At 41.5% G+C, this 18770-nt stretch overlaps 1 protein-coding gene across 2 annotated transcripts in view; it reads left to right on the top strand.

Annotated features, from left to right (window-relative positions):
• The window catches only part of NYAP2 (neuronal tyrosine-phosphorylated phosphoinositide-3-kinase adaptor 2), a 155252-nt gene extending 139615 nt beyond the window's left edge, over positions 1-15637 (top strand). For both annotated transcript variants that reach the window (XM_083177974.1, XM_083177975.1), the window contains 3 exons: positions 4160-4372; positions 8040-8143; positions 13406-15637. In XM_083177974.1, coding sequence (XP_083034100.1) covers positions 4160-4372; positions 8040-8143; positions 13406-13633 — 545 coding nt within the window. In that variant the 3' untranslated portion in view covers positions 13634-15637. The remainder of the gene's footprint in view (positions 1-4159; positions 4373-8039; positions 8144-13405) is intronic.
• The last annotated feature ends 3133 nt before the right edge of the window (positions 15638-18770 follow it).

Genomic DNA, 18770 nt, shown 5'->3' with positions numbered 1-18770 from the left:
TCTGCATTCCCCCTCCTACCCTGTGCCACCATGCCCCCCTCACACTCCCTCCCCCCTCCCTCCCTGCATCCTCTTCCACCCTGCCACTCTACTCTCACCCCTCGTCACCCCCTTCTCACCCTTCATTACCAACCCTTTTCACCCTGCACCTACCCCCTCTCACCCTGTGTCTTCTCATTCCGTTGCATAATGTGAATTTAGCTTTTTTTTAACTCATCGGCAAAATTGGGCGTGGCCTCGTTGAAATAGGCCTCACCCCCATATTGATAGGCCAACACCCTGGGCTGGATTTAATTCCCAATCCGCCCCTGGGTATATGCATACATGTACATGCACCTGAAATCCTCCATAGGATCGCATGTTGCATACGCTTCCACAATCGGGCTGCAGCTTATTGCAATGGCAATGTGAAAGCGCGCAAAATTTATGGTTTGCCGGACACCCTAGCATCGGCATGCGCACAGCGTATATTCCCGCAGCCAGGGGGCTGGGGGCATGGCTAGAGGCTTACAGAGCCTCTGGGTCATGCCCCCATAGCGGCAAAATGGGGGCGTGGCCTCGCGGGAGAGCCGCGAGTATAGGCCATGCCCCCGAAATTAGGCCACTCCCTGAAAATTCCGGCGAGCATCAGCGTTGTGCCGACTGCTCCTCCATCAAAGTTGGGAGGTATGAAATAATATTAGTGCAAAATTTAAAATATTTATTTTCTAGACCATTGTTGTGCTTATATTCATATAAAGATTAAGGACCAATTATCCCAAATTGATGTTATTGTGCAGTGTCAGATAGTTTTCTTTAAAACTATTTACTTGTTTGTATTCCTACTTGTTAATTTGATTAAGATGGCTAAAGATAGGCTGATGTATTTTTAGAAAACCTCTGCTTCAACTATATTTAGTATTCCCTATGCCATCTCTTTTTATTTTCATTTTTATTTCTACACTTGTAATATTTAACTAATAAAGTGCTTGAAATACTTAAATTCAAGTCTGTATGCTCAAAATATACTAAACCAAAGTATTATTTAGAAAACAAAACAGAACATCCAAAACCTTTTGGGGAAAATTATTAAAGGTCGATTTGGATCGATTGAATATGTATAAAAATGTACCTAGATCAATCTATCTTTAATAGAGTGGAGTGTGGTCGCTCTCCAATGGACTGGTGTCACAGCAGTTGCGGCGTTGTTAAGATGTCTTAGAAGGGAATTCTTATAGGTTTTAGTGTCAACCGATTGGATGTTATGTATCCAGAAACCAGGATCTTTTGTTATATCACCCTTTAAAAGGTCTTTAGAAAATGTAAAGTAGCAGACCAGAAGGAGTAATGAGCGACATTCCCTCCATATGTGTAGAAAGGTGCCCAAGGCAGAGTTACATCTCCAGCATTTATTGGAAACTTTAGGAAACATCTTATTTAACCGTACGGAAACCCTGTACCATCAATAAATAATCTTGTATACATCTTCGAGGGTCAAACCTTTTTTGTACCATTACTCTCCATGTACCATCTTCATAGGTGTGCGCAGCCCATTTCCTTAGGGGTGCACCATTGGAGGGGCATGTCCATCACCGCCTACTGGGCATGTCTATTAATGCCTATTGGGCATCACTGCAAACTAAATAGAAGGTGACTTATTTAATGTATTTGCACTTCAGAATTAAACATTACTCCCCACACATGCCCATCACATATAATAGCGCACACAGTTATGCTCATTACGCATAATGCCACACACCATAATGCCCATTCCACATCATGCTAGGTCTTGACAATTTTTTGTAAAATAGGGACAGTGCGCGCAGAAGGCCTATTACACGTCACACACCCATTACATATTATACCACATGCCATAATGCCCATTACACGTTATGCCAGAGATTGACAATTTAAAAAAATTAGGGTAAGCAGGGACTGTGCCCGCTGAAAATTCACACCATAATGCCCATTACACATCACACAACCATTACATAGTAAACCACATGCCATAATGCCCATTTCACGTTATGCCAAATGCCATAATGCCCATTACACCACACACTATACTGCCCATTACATATTATGCCACATAAGTGCTGCTTACCTACATGCTCGTTGCTACGGATTTCATGCTAGATGCCAGGGGTTCCATGCACTTTCTCAGTCTGTTGTAGTTGTGCTGCACGGTGTTCTGTGCAGGTGGCAGGCTGGGGCAAAGATGGCCTGAGCTGGGCAGGCCTGCTGGAGCTGGCCCCCCAGCTGGGCAAAGTGACATCAGACCCAGTCGAACACCAAATAATAAATGACAGTCTCCTTTTGACTGTCTGATTGTCCCTTTTAAATTTTTCGCTAAACTGCTGCTGGCTGGCTTGCTCCCTGCAGCCTGGGGCTGGGCGAGTCGGCTGGGGCCCTGACACCACCTAAGTGCGGTGCGGGCAGCAGGAGAACTGAAGAGAGTGTGTCAATAGGTGTGTGCACCCCTCCCTGCACCACCAATGACCTGTCACACTCGGTGGCACACCTGCGGGCGTCACACCCCGCAGCGCCGCTGGAGCAGGAGGGCTGGGTCACACTGTCCCTCCTCCTCCCAGCGCAGGCCGCGGTTATGTGTGAGTCACCAACAGTGCGGGGGGGGGGGGGGGGGGAGTGTCAGTGTCAATTGGAAATTGGCTTGCTGACAGGGCTGCGGGTGGGTGAGCCAGGCTGCGGGCAGGCGTAAGCTGCTCTCATTGTGGACTGCTAGGAGGTGCTGCAATCATTAGGAGGTGCCTGTGCACCCCTGGCACCCCCCGTGCGCACGCCTATGACCATCTTGAATAAAAGGACCACTGGGTCCTGAAACGTTGACCTTCATTGTGTACATGTATGGACTTGAATACAATTATTAAATTTTCAAATAATTGTGGAGTGCCGCTTCTTCCTTCTTGCCTACATTCAAATTGTTGCTGAAGGCACCCACCCGCCCTAATACCTACTACGTAGAGTGCCGGTCTATCCACTACACATATATATATATATATATATATATATATATATACGCGCAGACACTTTCAATGTTTATATAAATCAAGCTGTTATTGATATAGTCAAAATACTTACATGGCTATGTAGTATATGAGTGCAAGTTTCTAAGATTAAAGGCCGCCACACTAGTCTGTTTTGTTGGAGCCACATGTCGGACCAGTTTTTCCCTGAACTCCCCCAGCAGCTCCCTGGGAGGGCTACATCCGTCTTTGCATTTTATCGCATGTAACAGGACTCCCGGGGAGCTGCTGGGGAAGTCCATGGGAAATCGGATGCGCTACATCGCAGGTGCAAAAAAGCATCCGTGATGTGGCGCTGATTAGTCCGATTCCAATGTATCCTATCCGCTGCACGTATGATCTCTGGATCTAATCCAATCCACACAGGAACGCGCATAGGATCAATTCAGATGTCAAACACCTCCGAATTGGCCAGTTTTCATCCTATATATAAGATGAAAACAGGCCAAAATCTCACAGTGCTTGGGCACCGTAAGTTACAAGTGTTCTATGTGTGAGCCTTTTGTCCCACAGCAACAGCTGCTACTGTATGATGCATTGCTTCAGATCATGTACATTTAAAGACATTTTTTATATGACACATTTTTTTCACAATGACACAATGACACAATCTCGTGTAATGCGGACATTGTGAACAGCCACAGTGTTAAAAACTTTCAACCCAACTGTGTTTTTTCTCTTGTTCCACCACTCCCTGTAAGTATAAATGATCTGAAGCAATACACCACAACAGTAGTTGTGAGTGTAGACTAGGATAGGCTCCGCTGTATTTGGAATGAGATTTATATACTGTATAATTAAAATAAATGAAAAACAAAAATATACAGTAAATTAATTAAACATTAATTAGCGTTGGAGGAGGACATGCACAGACCAATAGATTAGGTGTCTGGATGTGTCTTTCCATTCAAGGATTGCAAAGCATAAATTTAACACAAGATCTCCATGGCTACAAGAAGCTAAATCTGGCTTGCTTCTTTAGAGGCCTGATTTCTAAATACAGATTTATTATACCCCTGTATTAGAACATAATATCTGTGAAGGTCATGTTCCTGTACCACTTTAACACATTACCATGCTATTAATGTGACTTTGTCCATTTATAAATGTTCCATTAATGGTTCTAATGTTTTTAGAACCATCAGATGAAATGAAGGTCAGAAGCCACAGTACGGAACCTTTACCAAAGTTGGAAAACAAAGAGAGACCTGGTCACCATTCTTCACCATCCTCCAGAGAGTCGATCAAGTCTCAGGAATGGGATGGAACATCGGGCACAACACACGTTTCCTGTAGACTTGGAAGATCTTCTGTGAGCCCAACCATGCTGGCAGGAAACAATAGCTCAGGTAAGAAATTCACAATACACGTTCATCTGCAGGATTATTTCTCAAGGCGGACAGACATTTAATTCTCTTTATATATATATCATTGACTTTATATTTGAAACTCTTTCTTACTACAGTCTGTGGGTAAATGTATTCATATTTTAGGCCTTGTTGGTCTATTTTATGGATCAGTTAAAGGATTTAATAAGGTGAAGTGAACCATTAAATGCACTTTCATCATTCACTGTAACATTGTTCACATGAGAGGAACCTTGTGAGAAATGAGAGCTAATTCCAAATTATTGATCTGCATCTTTAGCATGCAGTAGGGGGAGATGAATCAAATAATCCCAATTAACCCTTTAATGAAAATTCAAATATATGTATATTTTCATTTAAAAGGTGTACTACATGTAATATGTTTGCTGAAAAGGTGCAGAGATTGGACAAGAATGGTTCCAATAACACCGATATATATTTATTATTTATTACCAGTTTCTTATATAGCGCATACATATTCTGCAGGGATTTACAGAGAATATTTGTCCATTCACATCAGTCCCTTCCCCAGTGGAGCTCACAATCTATATTCCCTACCACATGTACATGCACACACAGACATTCTATGGTTAATTTGTTGGGAGCCAATTAACCTACCAGTATATTCTTGGATTGTGGGAGGAAACCAGAGTACCCGGAGGAAACCCACGCAAGTACAGGGATAATATACAAACTCCACACAGTTAGGGCCATGGTGGGAATAGAACCCATGACCTCAGTGCTGTGAGGCTGTAATGCTAACCATTACACCATCTGTACCGGCACACAGATAATATTGTTCCATGTACTCGCTATGCTAGCCTGCCAACATGCCCAGCTAAATCCCTGCATTACACTTACACTATCATCATTGTCATTAGAAATACAGTATATTTGTAACAGTAAATCCTCTACATTACACTATAGTCAATGCTATTTACATTAAGGCACTAACACAGACCACAGAGCAGACCACTGAAGCTTCACATTGCACCAAGATCAATATGTGGTATTGTCTGTTTATATAAAGGTTTTGCTTATTACATCAACTCTTCCACTACCACCCTCCACATTAAAGGCATTTTCCACATTCATTGAACTCAATCATTTACTTCAGAGACTTCTTTCTATTACAGTAATAGCTGGACATTTGATCTGGGCTCCACCTGTATAGTAATATTCTAACTGATTACATTTTCATTATACAAGCAGAAAGCTGCTCATCCTACGTTTATTAGTATGCACAAGAAAGTTTGTATTCAAGTATTTTGTCATAAAAAGCAAGAATATCTCCCCGACTTCATTTTAAACAGCAGCGTACCTTTCTCCAGCATGTGAAGGTCATAGTTGCATCACTGAGTTTGAATAATTATTGACTGCTTCATCTTCACAATGGGCTGCAAGGTACCAACCACAGTACTCCTACTATAATCTGCAACTAATATTCACACATTGACAATACTGCTAACCATGAAGGTAGCTCCTGCTGTTGGTCTGCTGATGCCAATTGGCATGCTACCAGGGGCAGGTTGCCGTTTGTAAAGATGAATGAAAACAAGTGAGAAGGGATGCCAGTATAGATGGTCACTGAATAAGAATTGTAAAAAAAGAGGGCTGTGAGAACAGGAGGGAAGAGGGCCCTGCTCCAAGGAGCTTGCAATGAAGCTGCCCTGCCAGAGAGGGATCTACAGTGGGCTATAGGAAGTCATGTAGAAGAGGGCTCATGCAGTAGGTAGAAGTAATGTGGTAACATATGTGATCACTCCTTTCTGATCAATGAAATGGGCCTTTATCAGAGCCCCTGTCACGGTGATTTAAATTGGAACATCCCAGCAAAATATAATCCTTACTGCCGTGATATAGAAACATAGAATTTTACTGCAGATAAGAACCACTTGGCCCATCTAGTCTGCCCCTTTATGCGATGATAAGGAAATATGCCCCAAAATACTGAACACCCAACAATGTCTATACTATACTGTATGTACTCAATGTCTGTACTTACAGTACAGCCCACACTGTAGCTTCCTACACTCCACTAGTCTGTCACTATAGATGAGATGTATTAAACCTTCAAGAGAGATAAAGAGGAGAAGTTGTCCCTAGCAACCAATAAGCTTTAAGCTGCAATTTATCCTGCTCTATATAATGACCAAAGCTGCTTGATTGCTCTCCATTTTATCCCTCTTGAATGATTGATAAATCTCCGTATAAGCCTCACACATTACAGTATACCCAGCAGTGACTGCAGTAGCACTTTCACACACTAAGGGCCTTATTCTAGTTCACTCTTAGAGGCAAATTCCTTCTCAAATTTGTATTGAACAGTCAGCTAACTTGTCAGATGAGTTTGCTCCTAAGCAGAACATGATTGGATGGGTTCGTCAGCCATCTGTGTAATGCCACATTTACTACACGCCCTCGTTTAATAGCTATTGTTGTTTTTATTCCGTTTCTTGGTATCCTTCAAAAATCAACCTGTTTGCAATCGGGAAAATACTTGCCCTTGCCCACTTTTAAAATATAAATCTCATTATGCATTTTATGGTAGCAATATTAAGTGTACATAAGGGGTTATTCAGACCTGATCGCATGGCTGTGAATTTGCAGCCCTTATTGATAAACTGGGCATGTGAAAAGATCATAGTGCGGCCGTCCTTCAGTAAAATCCTGCACAATTTTTAATCGCTGGCCATACGCAAGCTAAATGACAGCTGATTTTTGGGGGTGGTAACCGGTTATTTTCTGGGAGTGTCAGAGAAAATGCAGGAATGCCCAGGCATTTGAGAGGAAGTCGTGTGATGTCAGCTAAGGCCCCGATCCGACCTCTTCTATCACAGCTACCAAGTAAGACTGCACACACATTTTAAAAAATCATCCGATGGTTGAGCGGCTTGCAAATGGATTTGCAACTAATCGCCGATCCAGCTAATTTTTACAAGCAATTTGCAGGCTTGCACGGGGGCGGGATTCACTCTGGCTGGGCAGCATATACTGTATCTGATCACAGGGATCTGCAATTTAGCAGAGCAGAAACCAGGTCTGAATAACCCCTATGGTTCTGTCCGGAGATTGATCAGCAAATCTAAAAGAAAAATCAGCCATCAAAGATCTTGAGATATATTGTGCAATTATGTGACAAAAACAGGAAAGACATTTTTTTCCCTAACTGTAAAGTACATGCAGGTATATTGAAGACGGCAAACAAAAATATATTCTTAGATGCTCTTCATGTATATTCATTCTGCTTGCAGCTCTAGCGATAAAAGTGCTTGGGCTTGGACTACTGGTACTCCTGTGCTTCAACTTGATTTAAAATAAAACATAAATAATGACTAAATAGTAATACACAAACCACAATCTCTATTGTAGACCACAATTTTAACAGTATGAAAATGATAGAACCTAAGTTGTATGCTAATGGAAATTGTACTATATGTCTGATTCTATATGCCGAAATGTTAATACAGGCAATATTCTGTAATATGAGGCCAGAATTACAAATTGTATGCAGTTGAAAATATTTTATACAACATATCGCATGTAGGAATGTATTCAGCTGTGTGTAGATGGTAAGTGCTTTTTGTTGAGACAGCCTTATGCATTTGTAGCCATCATTCTGATTTCTGTATGACGGTTTATTTTGCAGAAATGAAAATAAGCTGCAAATTAGGTCGATCAGCTTCCACTTCAGGTGTGCCTCCTCCTTCAGTTACTCCCCTCAGGCAAGCCAATGAGCACCAACAGAGCCAGGTACCACCGTTACCCAGTAGTGAATGACGTCATGTGGTTCAACATGCCAAATACTTTCCACTTCTCTGTCTGTCATCTGTTGCCGTCAGCTCTGTGTTTGTCCTCTCGTCTGGTCCACTCTGTGTCTGCCATTAGTCTACAAAGTCATCCAAAGCTTTATTCACGGAGGAGCTTTGTGTTTCTCGTTCTTAATCTTCTATGTTTACCCAGATTTTACTCATTCTGTGATTTTATTGTAACATTTTACTATTTGTACTTTGCTTTACTTTTTTACACTTTGTGCACATTTTTTACTGTCAAAACGATTGGCCAGAGTTTGATAAATATCGCAACCTTGTTTCTATGTAGAGATGAATGTCTTGTCTACCGCAATTGTCAATGATTTGTACATACATTTTAACATTCTCCCTTCTGTATTGTAATATGTGTGACAGTTTTTGCATTACAGTAGTTTGGTCTTGGTGCATGTTTGTAATACAATGTCACTGTCTATACAAAATACTTGCACAGCCATTGTTGTCATAGACATCTGGCAGCTACACAATATTCTGCCCTATGGCATTTAATAAATAAATAAAAATAAAATATTGTGTATTATGTATAATGTACAGTAGCCATTACCTCTTTTATTTGCCAGAGATCTGTCAATTGCCCGGGAATTGCAGAACTCCTGGCAACTAGAGGCTTGTTCTGAGCCCATTCTATTGCCAAAATCAATAAAGATGACATATACGTAACTGTTTGTGCATGAAATCCATACCTATATTATCATCTTGAACAAAAATACAAATAAAGGCAGCATCAAAATACTTTATCACACGTGTTGTGCTGATATCTTTTCCTTTCAGAGCATGATTTTGTGTATCACTGTTGTGTTGCTTTACCAAACTAACTACGGAAGTTAGTAGTTGGTAAAATGTAATCATTAAATGTGTTGTTTTGTCTTCCACTGTCAATGTTTCTAAAATATAATATTTCCCATTGCTGAACCTTTTTTAAGTTCTCTTGGTTATGAAAGGCAATTTATAAATAGTACTTGAGAATATAATGGTGAAATAAGCAACGGCATAGCCGAAGGACCCTTATCTGGTTTTAGTTTGGCTTACTTAGTACATATTGGAGAATTTCTAATTTTCAGGATTGATAGAGATAAAAAGTCCACACTGAGGTTTCTGCATTCCCAATGAGGGGTAGCAGACATATAGCTCTGATAAAATATTGGGTTGCAGTTAGGACCTACAATATGTCATCTCAAACGTAAAGGAAGAGACCTGATCTCTGCTGGCTTAGAGCTTGTACAAAATTAGAGCTTGTACAAAATCCAAAAAGGATTAGCCTAAATAATGTACAATATACTCCACTTTATCTCAAAAGCAGGGGTTAACTGAGTTCCAACACCTGTAATGGTGAGGAATTCTAACAAAAAAGCATCATAGTTTGCAGGGGGTGCCACTGGCACTGTCTCTGCCTAATGGGGGGAGAGGTGGGAGGAATTTGGTGGCAAAGAGAAATGAGTTCCACCACCTATCTAGGACCACTTTAAGGAATTATCTTGAACTCTTTTGCTAAAATACAAGATGCATTCTATACTTGTGTGTTGTGTTTTAACATTTAACAAAAACTCACACATTGTACATCCCCATGCCAGACATATATATGGCCTACCCATGGTACATTGTTTTTTTTTTTTTTAAACTTGATGCACCATAAGGATTTATTTCATAATGGAGACATTTTAATGAGGAAGATGAGAACTTGATTTAGCAGCATAGTCTATCGGTGATTGCAGGCAAGCTTATAGAGCAGTGCGTATGGATGGAAGACGGAAGTGTAAACCCAGATGCTCACAGGAGGCTGAGACAGTATATTTCCAGAGGTTTTTGCAGAATATAAATGTTTTTCTCCATGGATCCAAGTGAACTTCCCATTCAGGAAGCTAGGTATTCGTCAAAACACAAAACACATAATTTACAGGACAATGGGCCAAATAATGGTATTTTGTAACTCACAAATAACACACAAGTATTTAAGAATAAGCTAAATTGCTAATAGCCCCAAAATATTGTTTTTTTAATTTATTTAAAACAATGTAACTTAAGTGGAGATGACTGAAGCTTTCCACTAGATGAAAGAAAACTGAGATCATCATAGAGATCAATGTAAGGTTTTTTGGGGGGGTCTGGAGCTTACCAAAACAATGTATCCAAAATCATTAGTATAGCTGTCACTGATGGTACTATAAACAACTAAGTAGTTCAGCTAGTAGTAGACTGATTTTTCAATAAATCAATGGCATAAATATCCCAGTTTTACTATCTGTTTTTAAACAAGATATGATCTGTCGCTAATTCCCGATCCATGGCACTGTGGCACATCTGGCAGGGACAATTCCTGAAATGTGCGACCGGTTTCTGCACATCCAGGATTTGTGTTCCGCTGCAGAACACAACCAGGAAGCTGATGTCTGCTCTGGCTCCCAGGCTCAATTCATATAAAACTATAAATCCCAGCATGCTTTTCTGCAGATTAGCAGGGTATACTGGGAATTATCCCTTAAGGTGCCCACACACTAGAACGATTTTTGGGCCGATTGGCCGATTTCCGATAAATCGGCCGATATATCGTCCGATGTTTACCGATAATCGGACGAAAATCGGCCGATTTCGGTCCGATGCGCGCTCCCGTGGATCTTTAGCTGCATCTTCTGATCTTACGTGCTGCACAAAAGATCAGAAGATTTAACAAAAGATCCATAGGAATGCACACGGGATCTTAAGAAAAATCTTTGGTAAAGATGTGCGCTTGCCTGAAATCTTTTGTCCAGGGCGGACAAAAGATATCGCAGATCTTTCTAGTGTGTGGGCACCTTTAGTAAAAAAACATGCTTGATAGCTGCCAACTGTGCCTAATAAAGATATTTCACTCATTTTCCTGGGGATTATACAGTTAAAATGCATTCTCAATAATGTATTTTAGCCCTCTGGACTGTTGAAGAGTATATCAGAAGCGCTCTAGTGGTCAGTGAAGCATTTATACTCTTTATTGTAAGTGACTGCATCACTTGTTTTGTACTGAATAGGAAAGCAGACAAAGCAGCACAGGTGTCAGGATTGGAGAAATGCGTACTAAGGGGGTATGGAACGGGTTGCCTTAAGATAAACAAATACTCAATTGAGAGTGGTTACACTGTATTATCACACCTTTAGGCTTGGTGTGATAATACATTCTAGCAGAGGTGCTTTAAGAGAGGAGGCTCGTGTGCAGCCTCCTCCGTTCAGGCCCCCTCCTAGCTGCCTCCATAGTGCCGCACTAGTGCACAGCGCAGTAGAGTCTGAGCACTATAGGGATCAGACTCTACTGCACATGTGGTGCCGCAGCCAATTTTTTCAGCGAGCCCTGTTTTTATCACAAGACTCCAGAAGGGTAAGTATTACAAAAAGGGTGCAGTGTGCATAGTGTGGGCCACCCTTGGTCCCAGGGCCCGTGTGCTCCACTCACATTGCACCCATTATAAATACACCACTGCATACCAGGCATTATCATTTGCAGATTAAGTTATTGTTTTTTCTTGTCTGCAATACACAGAGAATGCAAACATTAGGATACTGCTAGATCTGAATGTTTGAGGTTTTTTTATATATATTTTACATTTAGCAAGTGTTTTGAATTGTACTGTAGTCTCAAGCTTTCATATAAATATAACAGTAGTAGGAGGAGCATTGCAAGATAGGATAATCGTTCAGAATTTATAATATACTTAATGAAAGATTACCATTAATAACTCCACCTCCGGTACAAATGTCATTTCATACAAAAATTATTCCCCACTCCAGGGATAATCAACAATCTCTCAGATACACCCTTGTTGGGAAAAAGCTCTGCTGGTCATTATACAAATAACCTCATCCTGCGACAACTGTTTCTAGTGGGTGTCACGCAGTGTTACCATTAGCTGGGACCAGGAATCCTGATACTCTTGGGTCTGAATAAAAAAGTACTGGTATGTACTTTATCAGTGTCGGTCCTACTATTCTGCACTTCAATCCCATGGGCTGGATGTAATGCAGATGTAATCTGGCAGTCGTGCGTGATGCTTCCTGAACTCTGAGGTTTTTTTTTTCTTTAAAGCGGCATCAGTTTACAAGACAAAACCATTCTGTGTACATAACTGCCCCTTTAAGAAGAACTTTTGAATTTGGTTGACAGTAAAGACATAAAAACACAAAACAAAATATGCATGATATGTTCCCTTACAGCAGGGATGGGGAACCTTCGGCCCTCCAGCTGTTGTTGAACTACATATCCCAGCATGTCCTGCAACAGTTTTACTATGGCCAAATAGCAAAACTGTAGCAGGGCATCCTGGTATGTGTAGTTCAACAATAGCTGGAGGGCCGAAGGTTCCCCATCCCTGCCTTAAAGCTTTATTGACTCATTATTAAGCAATAAAAGGGCCTTATTCAGATTTACATGCAACTCTATCAATCATGAGTGGCAGTGGGGTGGCAGTGAGGCGTCTTTACACAGGAAAAATGTGCCTGAGATTGTGTCTGATCTCTTGCAGTTTGGATCGGGCTGCTGCATGTGGTGCTGATAGTGGGGCAGTGTAGTGGCACAGATTTAGCTGATGCTGAACAATTGCGGCTTTTTTGCGCACAACTCAGAATCCGATTCGGTTTGCCAACACCAAACCCCTGATTTATTTTTTTGCTTTTACAGAGAGACAGAATGAATAGAAATTGAAAAGATGAGATAGGACACAAATGCATGAATAAACGCCCATGGTTATACTTCCAAAAAGATTAAAGTTCTCTACATGTACATTTGATTCTGTATTTCTCCAGTCAGCATTTGTCTATGGGCAATTAGAGATCAAGAAGCCTACTTTCACGAGCCTTATCTGTCTAGGCTTTTTGCCATGACTTGAGTGCCTCCTAGTGGCAATAGTTTAAACTGCAGCCAAGAACCATAAACAAGTACAAGTACTGTAGAACAGAAAGACAAATCAAAGAGAGACTATGCTGCAGTTCTTTCTGATCTGATGGAAACAGCACAATTGCTCTAACATCTACTAGATTTAAGGAACCTGCTAACCTACCTACCCAGGGAGCTGCTCCGTGTCAAAATACCAGCTGATAATAGGACATATAGAATAAAAAAAAAAAAGAACACGTACCATTTTGTATATCTTGTTCCCATGATTATTACTTTAGCTACAGAGTGTCATCACTAAACAATATTTCATGTAACTCTATTTGACAGATGCCGCCAATGCCGTGGCTTTATGGTGACCACACAATGATGGAAATGATTGAGAAAAAGCGTACTCTGTGCAAAGAGATTAAATCCCGTCAGAAAACGGAAAAGGGACTTTGTAAGCAAGAAAGTATGCCTATCCTGCCAAGCTGGAAGAAGAGTAATGGCACGAAGAAGTACAGCCCGCCTCCCTATTCCAAACAGCAAACTGTCTTCTGGGATACGGCTATATGACACAAGGCATAGTCTAAAGATTTATTCCCATGACCATGAGGTTTGAATTGCACAGGTAGCAAGAGTGGCTGCGTTTCATGCCCAGGGCACATCCAAGTACTCACAGCCACTGTTCATCTATTGCAAATCAAAGAAGACTGACCTACCTACTCCATGTCACAGATATTTATCAAGATTTTTTTAAAGGATGTATACAATAATATTTAATGTAAATAATAATTCAGTTTGACTAAAAAAAGCAAATACATTGATAGAAAAAAAGAAACAAATTGCAATTTACAATTAATTTTGATATTTTCTGTAATGTACTAAATGTAATGTTGGTTTAATATCTATTTTCTGTAATATTTTATCGTTTGTTTCTTTGGAACCTTTATTGAGGCATGCATTTTTCTTTCCATAAGTCAGTTATATTAACTACCAGAGTTACTCAAAAATTGTTTACTGAAGGGGACGCAGGACGATTACAGATTGAGATATTTATTTGCCTGTGCGCGTCATATTTTAAATGTCATTGATTGTTAGTGAGTAATCTTAAAGGGCGAACGAAGCACCTACAGTATATAGTGTAATGCTTATTTTTCGGCATAACCCTTGTTGCATACTGTAGTTGTCAGCTGTTCCTAATTTTTAAGAACAGTCCCAAGTTTTAGAGTTTTGTTTTTATTATTGTAACGTATAGTTCCTATAATTCTGCATATTGTATGCAATTCTCCCTTTCTGTTTTTATGCTTTATTTGTTAATATTGTTGAAGTGGAGTATTAGAAATGCAAAAAAGAACACTTTATAAACAAGTTATGCAGTGTAGCGTGGTTCATCCAGGCAATATGATGTCCATGTCAGGACAGCCACCATTGTGGGACTGCAGGGACCAGGACTAGAGTTTAAAAATAATAATTTGTCATAAACAAAGTTCACATTACCCTTGATGCAATGTAGTAGTGAGGCCAGTGCAGCAGACACTGGTCTCCCCAGGCATTCCAGGTGTTTGAGAAAGGGAAGGGGGCCCTATCGGTCCTGGGCCCCACAATTTCTGATGGCAGTCCTGGTCCCTGTCATTTAATTTTTTTGCCAATATTATAAAATAGATGTAGGCATATAGAAAACATGCACATACATTACTACTGCACCATTAATGTACAGGTAACTAGGAGACCATAGTTCACTGTGACTAACGCAGGCATTACCCAACAAATTTCCCTGATGTGTCCAATAATACAGGCAGAAGGCCCAGGTGCTTGCTGGTGGATATTTCTGCCAATCTCTGGTTACAAGTCAATGTATTATAAAGACACAATAACGCAAATACAGAAGCTTTAAGTATACTAGTTACTTATGGTCCAAACAAATAATGTTCTCATGCACTAGACAATGTACATATTTGTATTATTATTCTTTCATAGGGGCGCATGGCATTGGGGAAATCTGGTTTCTCTAGTACAGTATGTTATACATTATATTTACGCTTCTATTCCAATGTGATGTTGTGTCTTTATATGTAAGATAAACACTATACTTGCCAATACATGCCAATAGTATATTATAGTAACAGTTACATAACATTTTAATTTTTTCACTTTGAATATCCGTATGGTAAATAGCCACTCTCCCAATAATAGGACTGTACTGGTAGGCTCTCCCTTGGGACCACAAGTATGAGTTCTATTTAGTAAGCTACTAGGACTCATATATACATTATATACTGTAAGATGGCCACTGTGGCCATTGCTGAACTCGGGTTTATTTACCCCCCCCCCCACCACCACCACCACCACCACAATTTATTGAACATTGCCGCCTCCCCCCACACCAATTGCAAAACAAAGAAAGTAGCTGGCCAGTGAGCATGCTGTCCTGCCCCCCCCCCAGGCACATCCCTCACCACTGAATTACAGCAATCTTAACAGGTTTTGTGGCCAAAACACCTGTGCAGGGAGCATTGGCTGGTCACCAATTAAAAAGAATAAAGTCTGATGTTCTACAATAAAATCTCATTCAACTTGTATGCGTATTACCCCAAAACTTATCCTAGACAAATCTCTACATCTACACAGCTGTACAATGTTATATGAGATGCATAAAAGGTTATGTCACAAAATCCTGCTCTTTTGTATTACATGATATTCTGAGAGCCAGGACAACACTACATGTGTCCCTGAAATGCTGTACATTTTGGTCTTCACTGACTGTAGTAATATACGTATGTAATGTCTCCTTATTACTTCTTGTGCTATGAATATACCACTCATCTGCTGGTTTTAGATCCATTTTCCAGTTTATGTTACCTGGGCTGAATTAATTTATGGGAAGCAGTTAAGCTTTGTGGGTTTGACTTTCTGGACAGTATGAGAGACCTTCTCCCTAACAACCTTCAAAAACAGACCCAGGGAGTGGTGGATTTTACCCATGGACTGCAGGATTGCAGCCTCCCAGTAAAATCTGCCACCGCAGGGGTGAGCCTGTGAAGTCAATGACTGCTCTGGCTTCACTGTGAATGGCAGTGACTTCCTATTGGAAGTCCTACCTGTCAGACACAGATTCTACAGGCAGCCCCATTGAGAGGTGTTTCCTCCCTCTGGGACTGCCAGTCCGGACTGCTTTTGGCAGAGAGCTGGCTTCCTATAGGAAACCACTCCTTGCCTTATCATCAGCCCAAGCTGGCTTCTATGGGCTGCAGCCGATGCAGCCCATAGAAGCCAGGGCTTACACATGCATAGTCAAGCTTGTGGACATGCGCCGGTCTCTGCACCTGTCAGCCGCATTATGCAGGTGCTGGGACTCAGTCAGTGGAGACTGCAGCAGGGCTCTCCTCTGGTGGAACAGGCAGCATGGCAGCGGCAGCCCCCATACTCAACATAGGTAGAAGCCATTTAGAGACGCAACTACCAATGGTGCAGCAGGTATGGTGTACCAGGGCCCGTGAGGACTAATGTCCCACTGCTGCCCCTGTCACCCTATTCCTGTCACCCACTGTTTTTCCCTGTGACACTCTGCTTTCTCCTGCCTCTCCATGTCACCCTCTGCCTCTCCCTGTCACCCACTACCATGTTGCACATTGCGAACTTGGTAAGCGGTGGAGCAGGGGGCCCAATTTATACTTTTATACCTGGGCTCAACACCCACAAGTTTCGCCACTGGAGCCATTGTTGAACTCTGGTTTATTTACTAACCATCAGGTTGTAAAACCCAGCACTTCTGATCAAATTTATTCTTATATTTAAAGGACAATATTTTTAATAGCAGAAATATATATCAGGCATAATCACAATCAGAAGCACTGGGATTTGCAACACAATGATTTGAAAATAAATCTCCAAAACGTAACTGTTAACTAAAACATTTCATTAATGCCCCTTTTTTTTTAACCACTAGCCTGGCGTGGTCCACACCAGGCTGTACATTATCAGACCTGGTTGCAAACAATGCAACCAATCAGAAACACAGAGTGGTCGGCTGTTGGAAGATATACTTCTAGCAGCTGCCAATCACAAAGGGACCTCCCGCTCCCTCTGCCTACCTGCACCCTCCCCAAGTGTCTACCCTGCTGTGAAACACAGATGATAGGTCAGCACAGTTTTTCTTGTATCTGATTTTTAAAACCGTAATGTAAAGCCCTTTGATGCATTTCAGAGAAAACTGGCATATAAATATCAATATTATTATTTGTTAAAAATTAACTCAGCCCAGGTAACTACAGCTAGACTTTCTATGAAGCCCCAGTTGAAAAACCTCTGCTAAGAACTATTTAGCTATTAAACTATAACAGCTACAGTTCAGTACCTGAACAGAATTTCAGAGCACTTATACTGGCTGGATGGGGTCATGCTGTGGTGTCTGGGGAGCCAATTGGGATGTTTTGCAGAAGACTAGAGCATGTGAGACAGAGACCATATTTGGTTAACCTACAGTAAATGTTTTAACTTTGTGTACGGAGGGCACAGTCAGCCCTGCAATCCATTGCTAACTGTAGTAAGTGGATATATATCTCTTGCCGCACATAGCACAGGCTTTCTGTACAAATGAACTCACTCTTACAAAATACGATTTTATATCGATGAATAATTTGTTTTCATTTCATGTTTGGTATGCAAATGTGTCCAATTCTAAATGAGCCCTTTGTGTCTGGACATGGGAATATTGCATTTTGTGTATACTCAAGCTGTACAGTATGTCTGAAGGAGCCCACACACGCACCGTTGCCGGCGGTGCGATGCTGTATGATGGGGTGCGCGCTCCCGCGGCACCTCATCGTACAGTACAAAAAGTATGTGCAGCACATACTTTTTGTACTAGCCTTTTCTAGCATAGCATTGCATCGCATGCACATCGTATGCACAAGGCATACGATGCGATGCTATGTGTGCTAGTTAAGCCCACAACGCACGCCGGGATCGGTGCGTGTGTGGGCTCCTTGAGGCTGATACTATGCAATGTCTGATTGACGTTTAATGTCACCATGTTGCAAGATCATTTTATGTACTTAAATGGTTAACATGTAGACCCTGCTGGTAGCAACAAGTTTGAACTTGAAAGATAACATTTCTCCCAGTATTTAACCTACAGAAAAGCTGAACTATATTGTATTACTTTTGCATATTTAATGTTCCTGAATTTTCTACTAAAACTAGACACTTAGTAAATACAGATGGAGCCAGTCTCATTCTTGCAGGGGCTGGCCCTAGTGCAGGGGCAAGCACGCATGAGACGCTCGCGCGCCCCGTGGCTACGGAGCTGTCTACGGGTCCCAGCTGCCTCCCCCGGTGCCCCTCGCCACCCCGCAGTCCCCTTATCCCTGCCCGTCTCCCTGAAGTGGAGACGGGCAGGGACCCGCAGCGGCGCCTTCCTGAAACTGGGATGCATGTGCGTGTGAGCAAGCGCGTCCCAGTCAGATGGAGCGCCTCTGCGCCGGCGATCGGCAGCAAGGACATTCTGGCGATCCCCGGCCAAGGAAGAGAGGCGCTCCATCTGTACATATGCTGCCAGGATGAATTGCAGGTAATCAAATTTATCTGCATACTTATACCTGAGCATGTGGAATTGGGGCAGATCAGTACCTGTACATCACATTTGCATACTTGTTTAATTTACCAGAATGTCCAAGAGTCTCACAGATTGAGTCAGTACCCGAGGCGGATT

Source organism: Crinia signifera, chromosome 3 (assembly GCF_055691185.1).
Source record: "Crinia signifera chromosome 3, ASM5569118v1, whole genome shotgun sequence".
Classification (NCBI taxonomy): Eukaryota; Metazoa; Chordata; class Amphibia; order Anura; family Myobatrachidae; genus Crinia; species Crinia signifera.
This window is presented reverse-complemented; position numbering and strand designations above follow the sequence as displayed.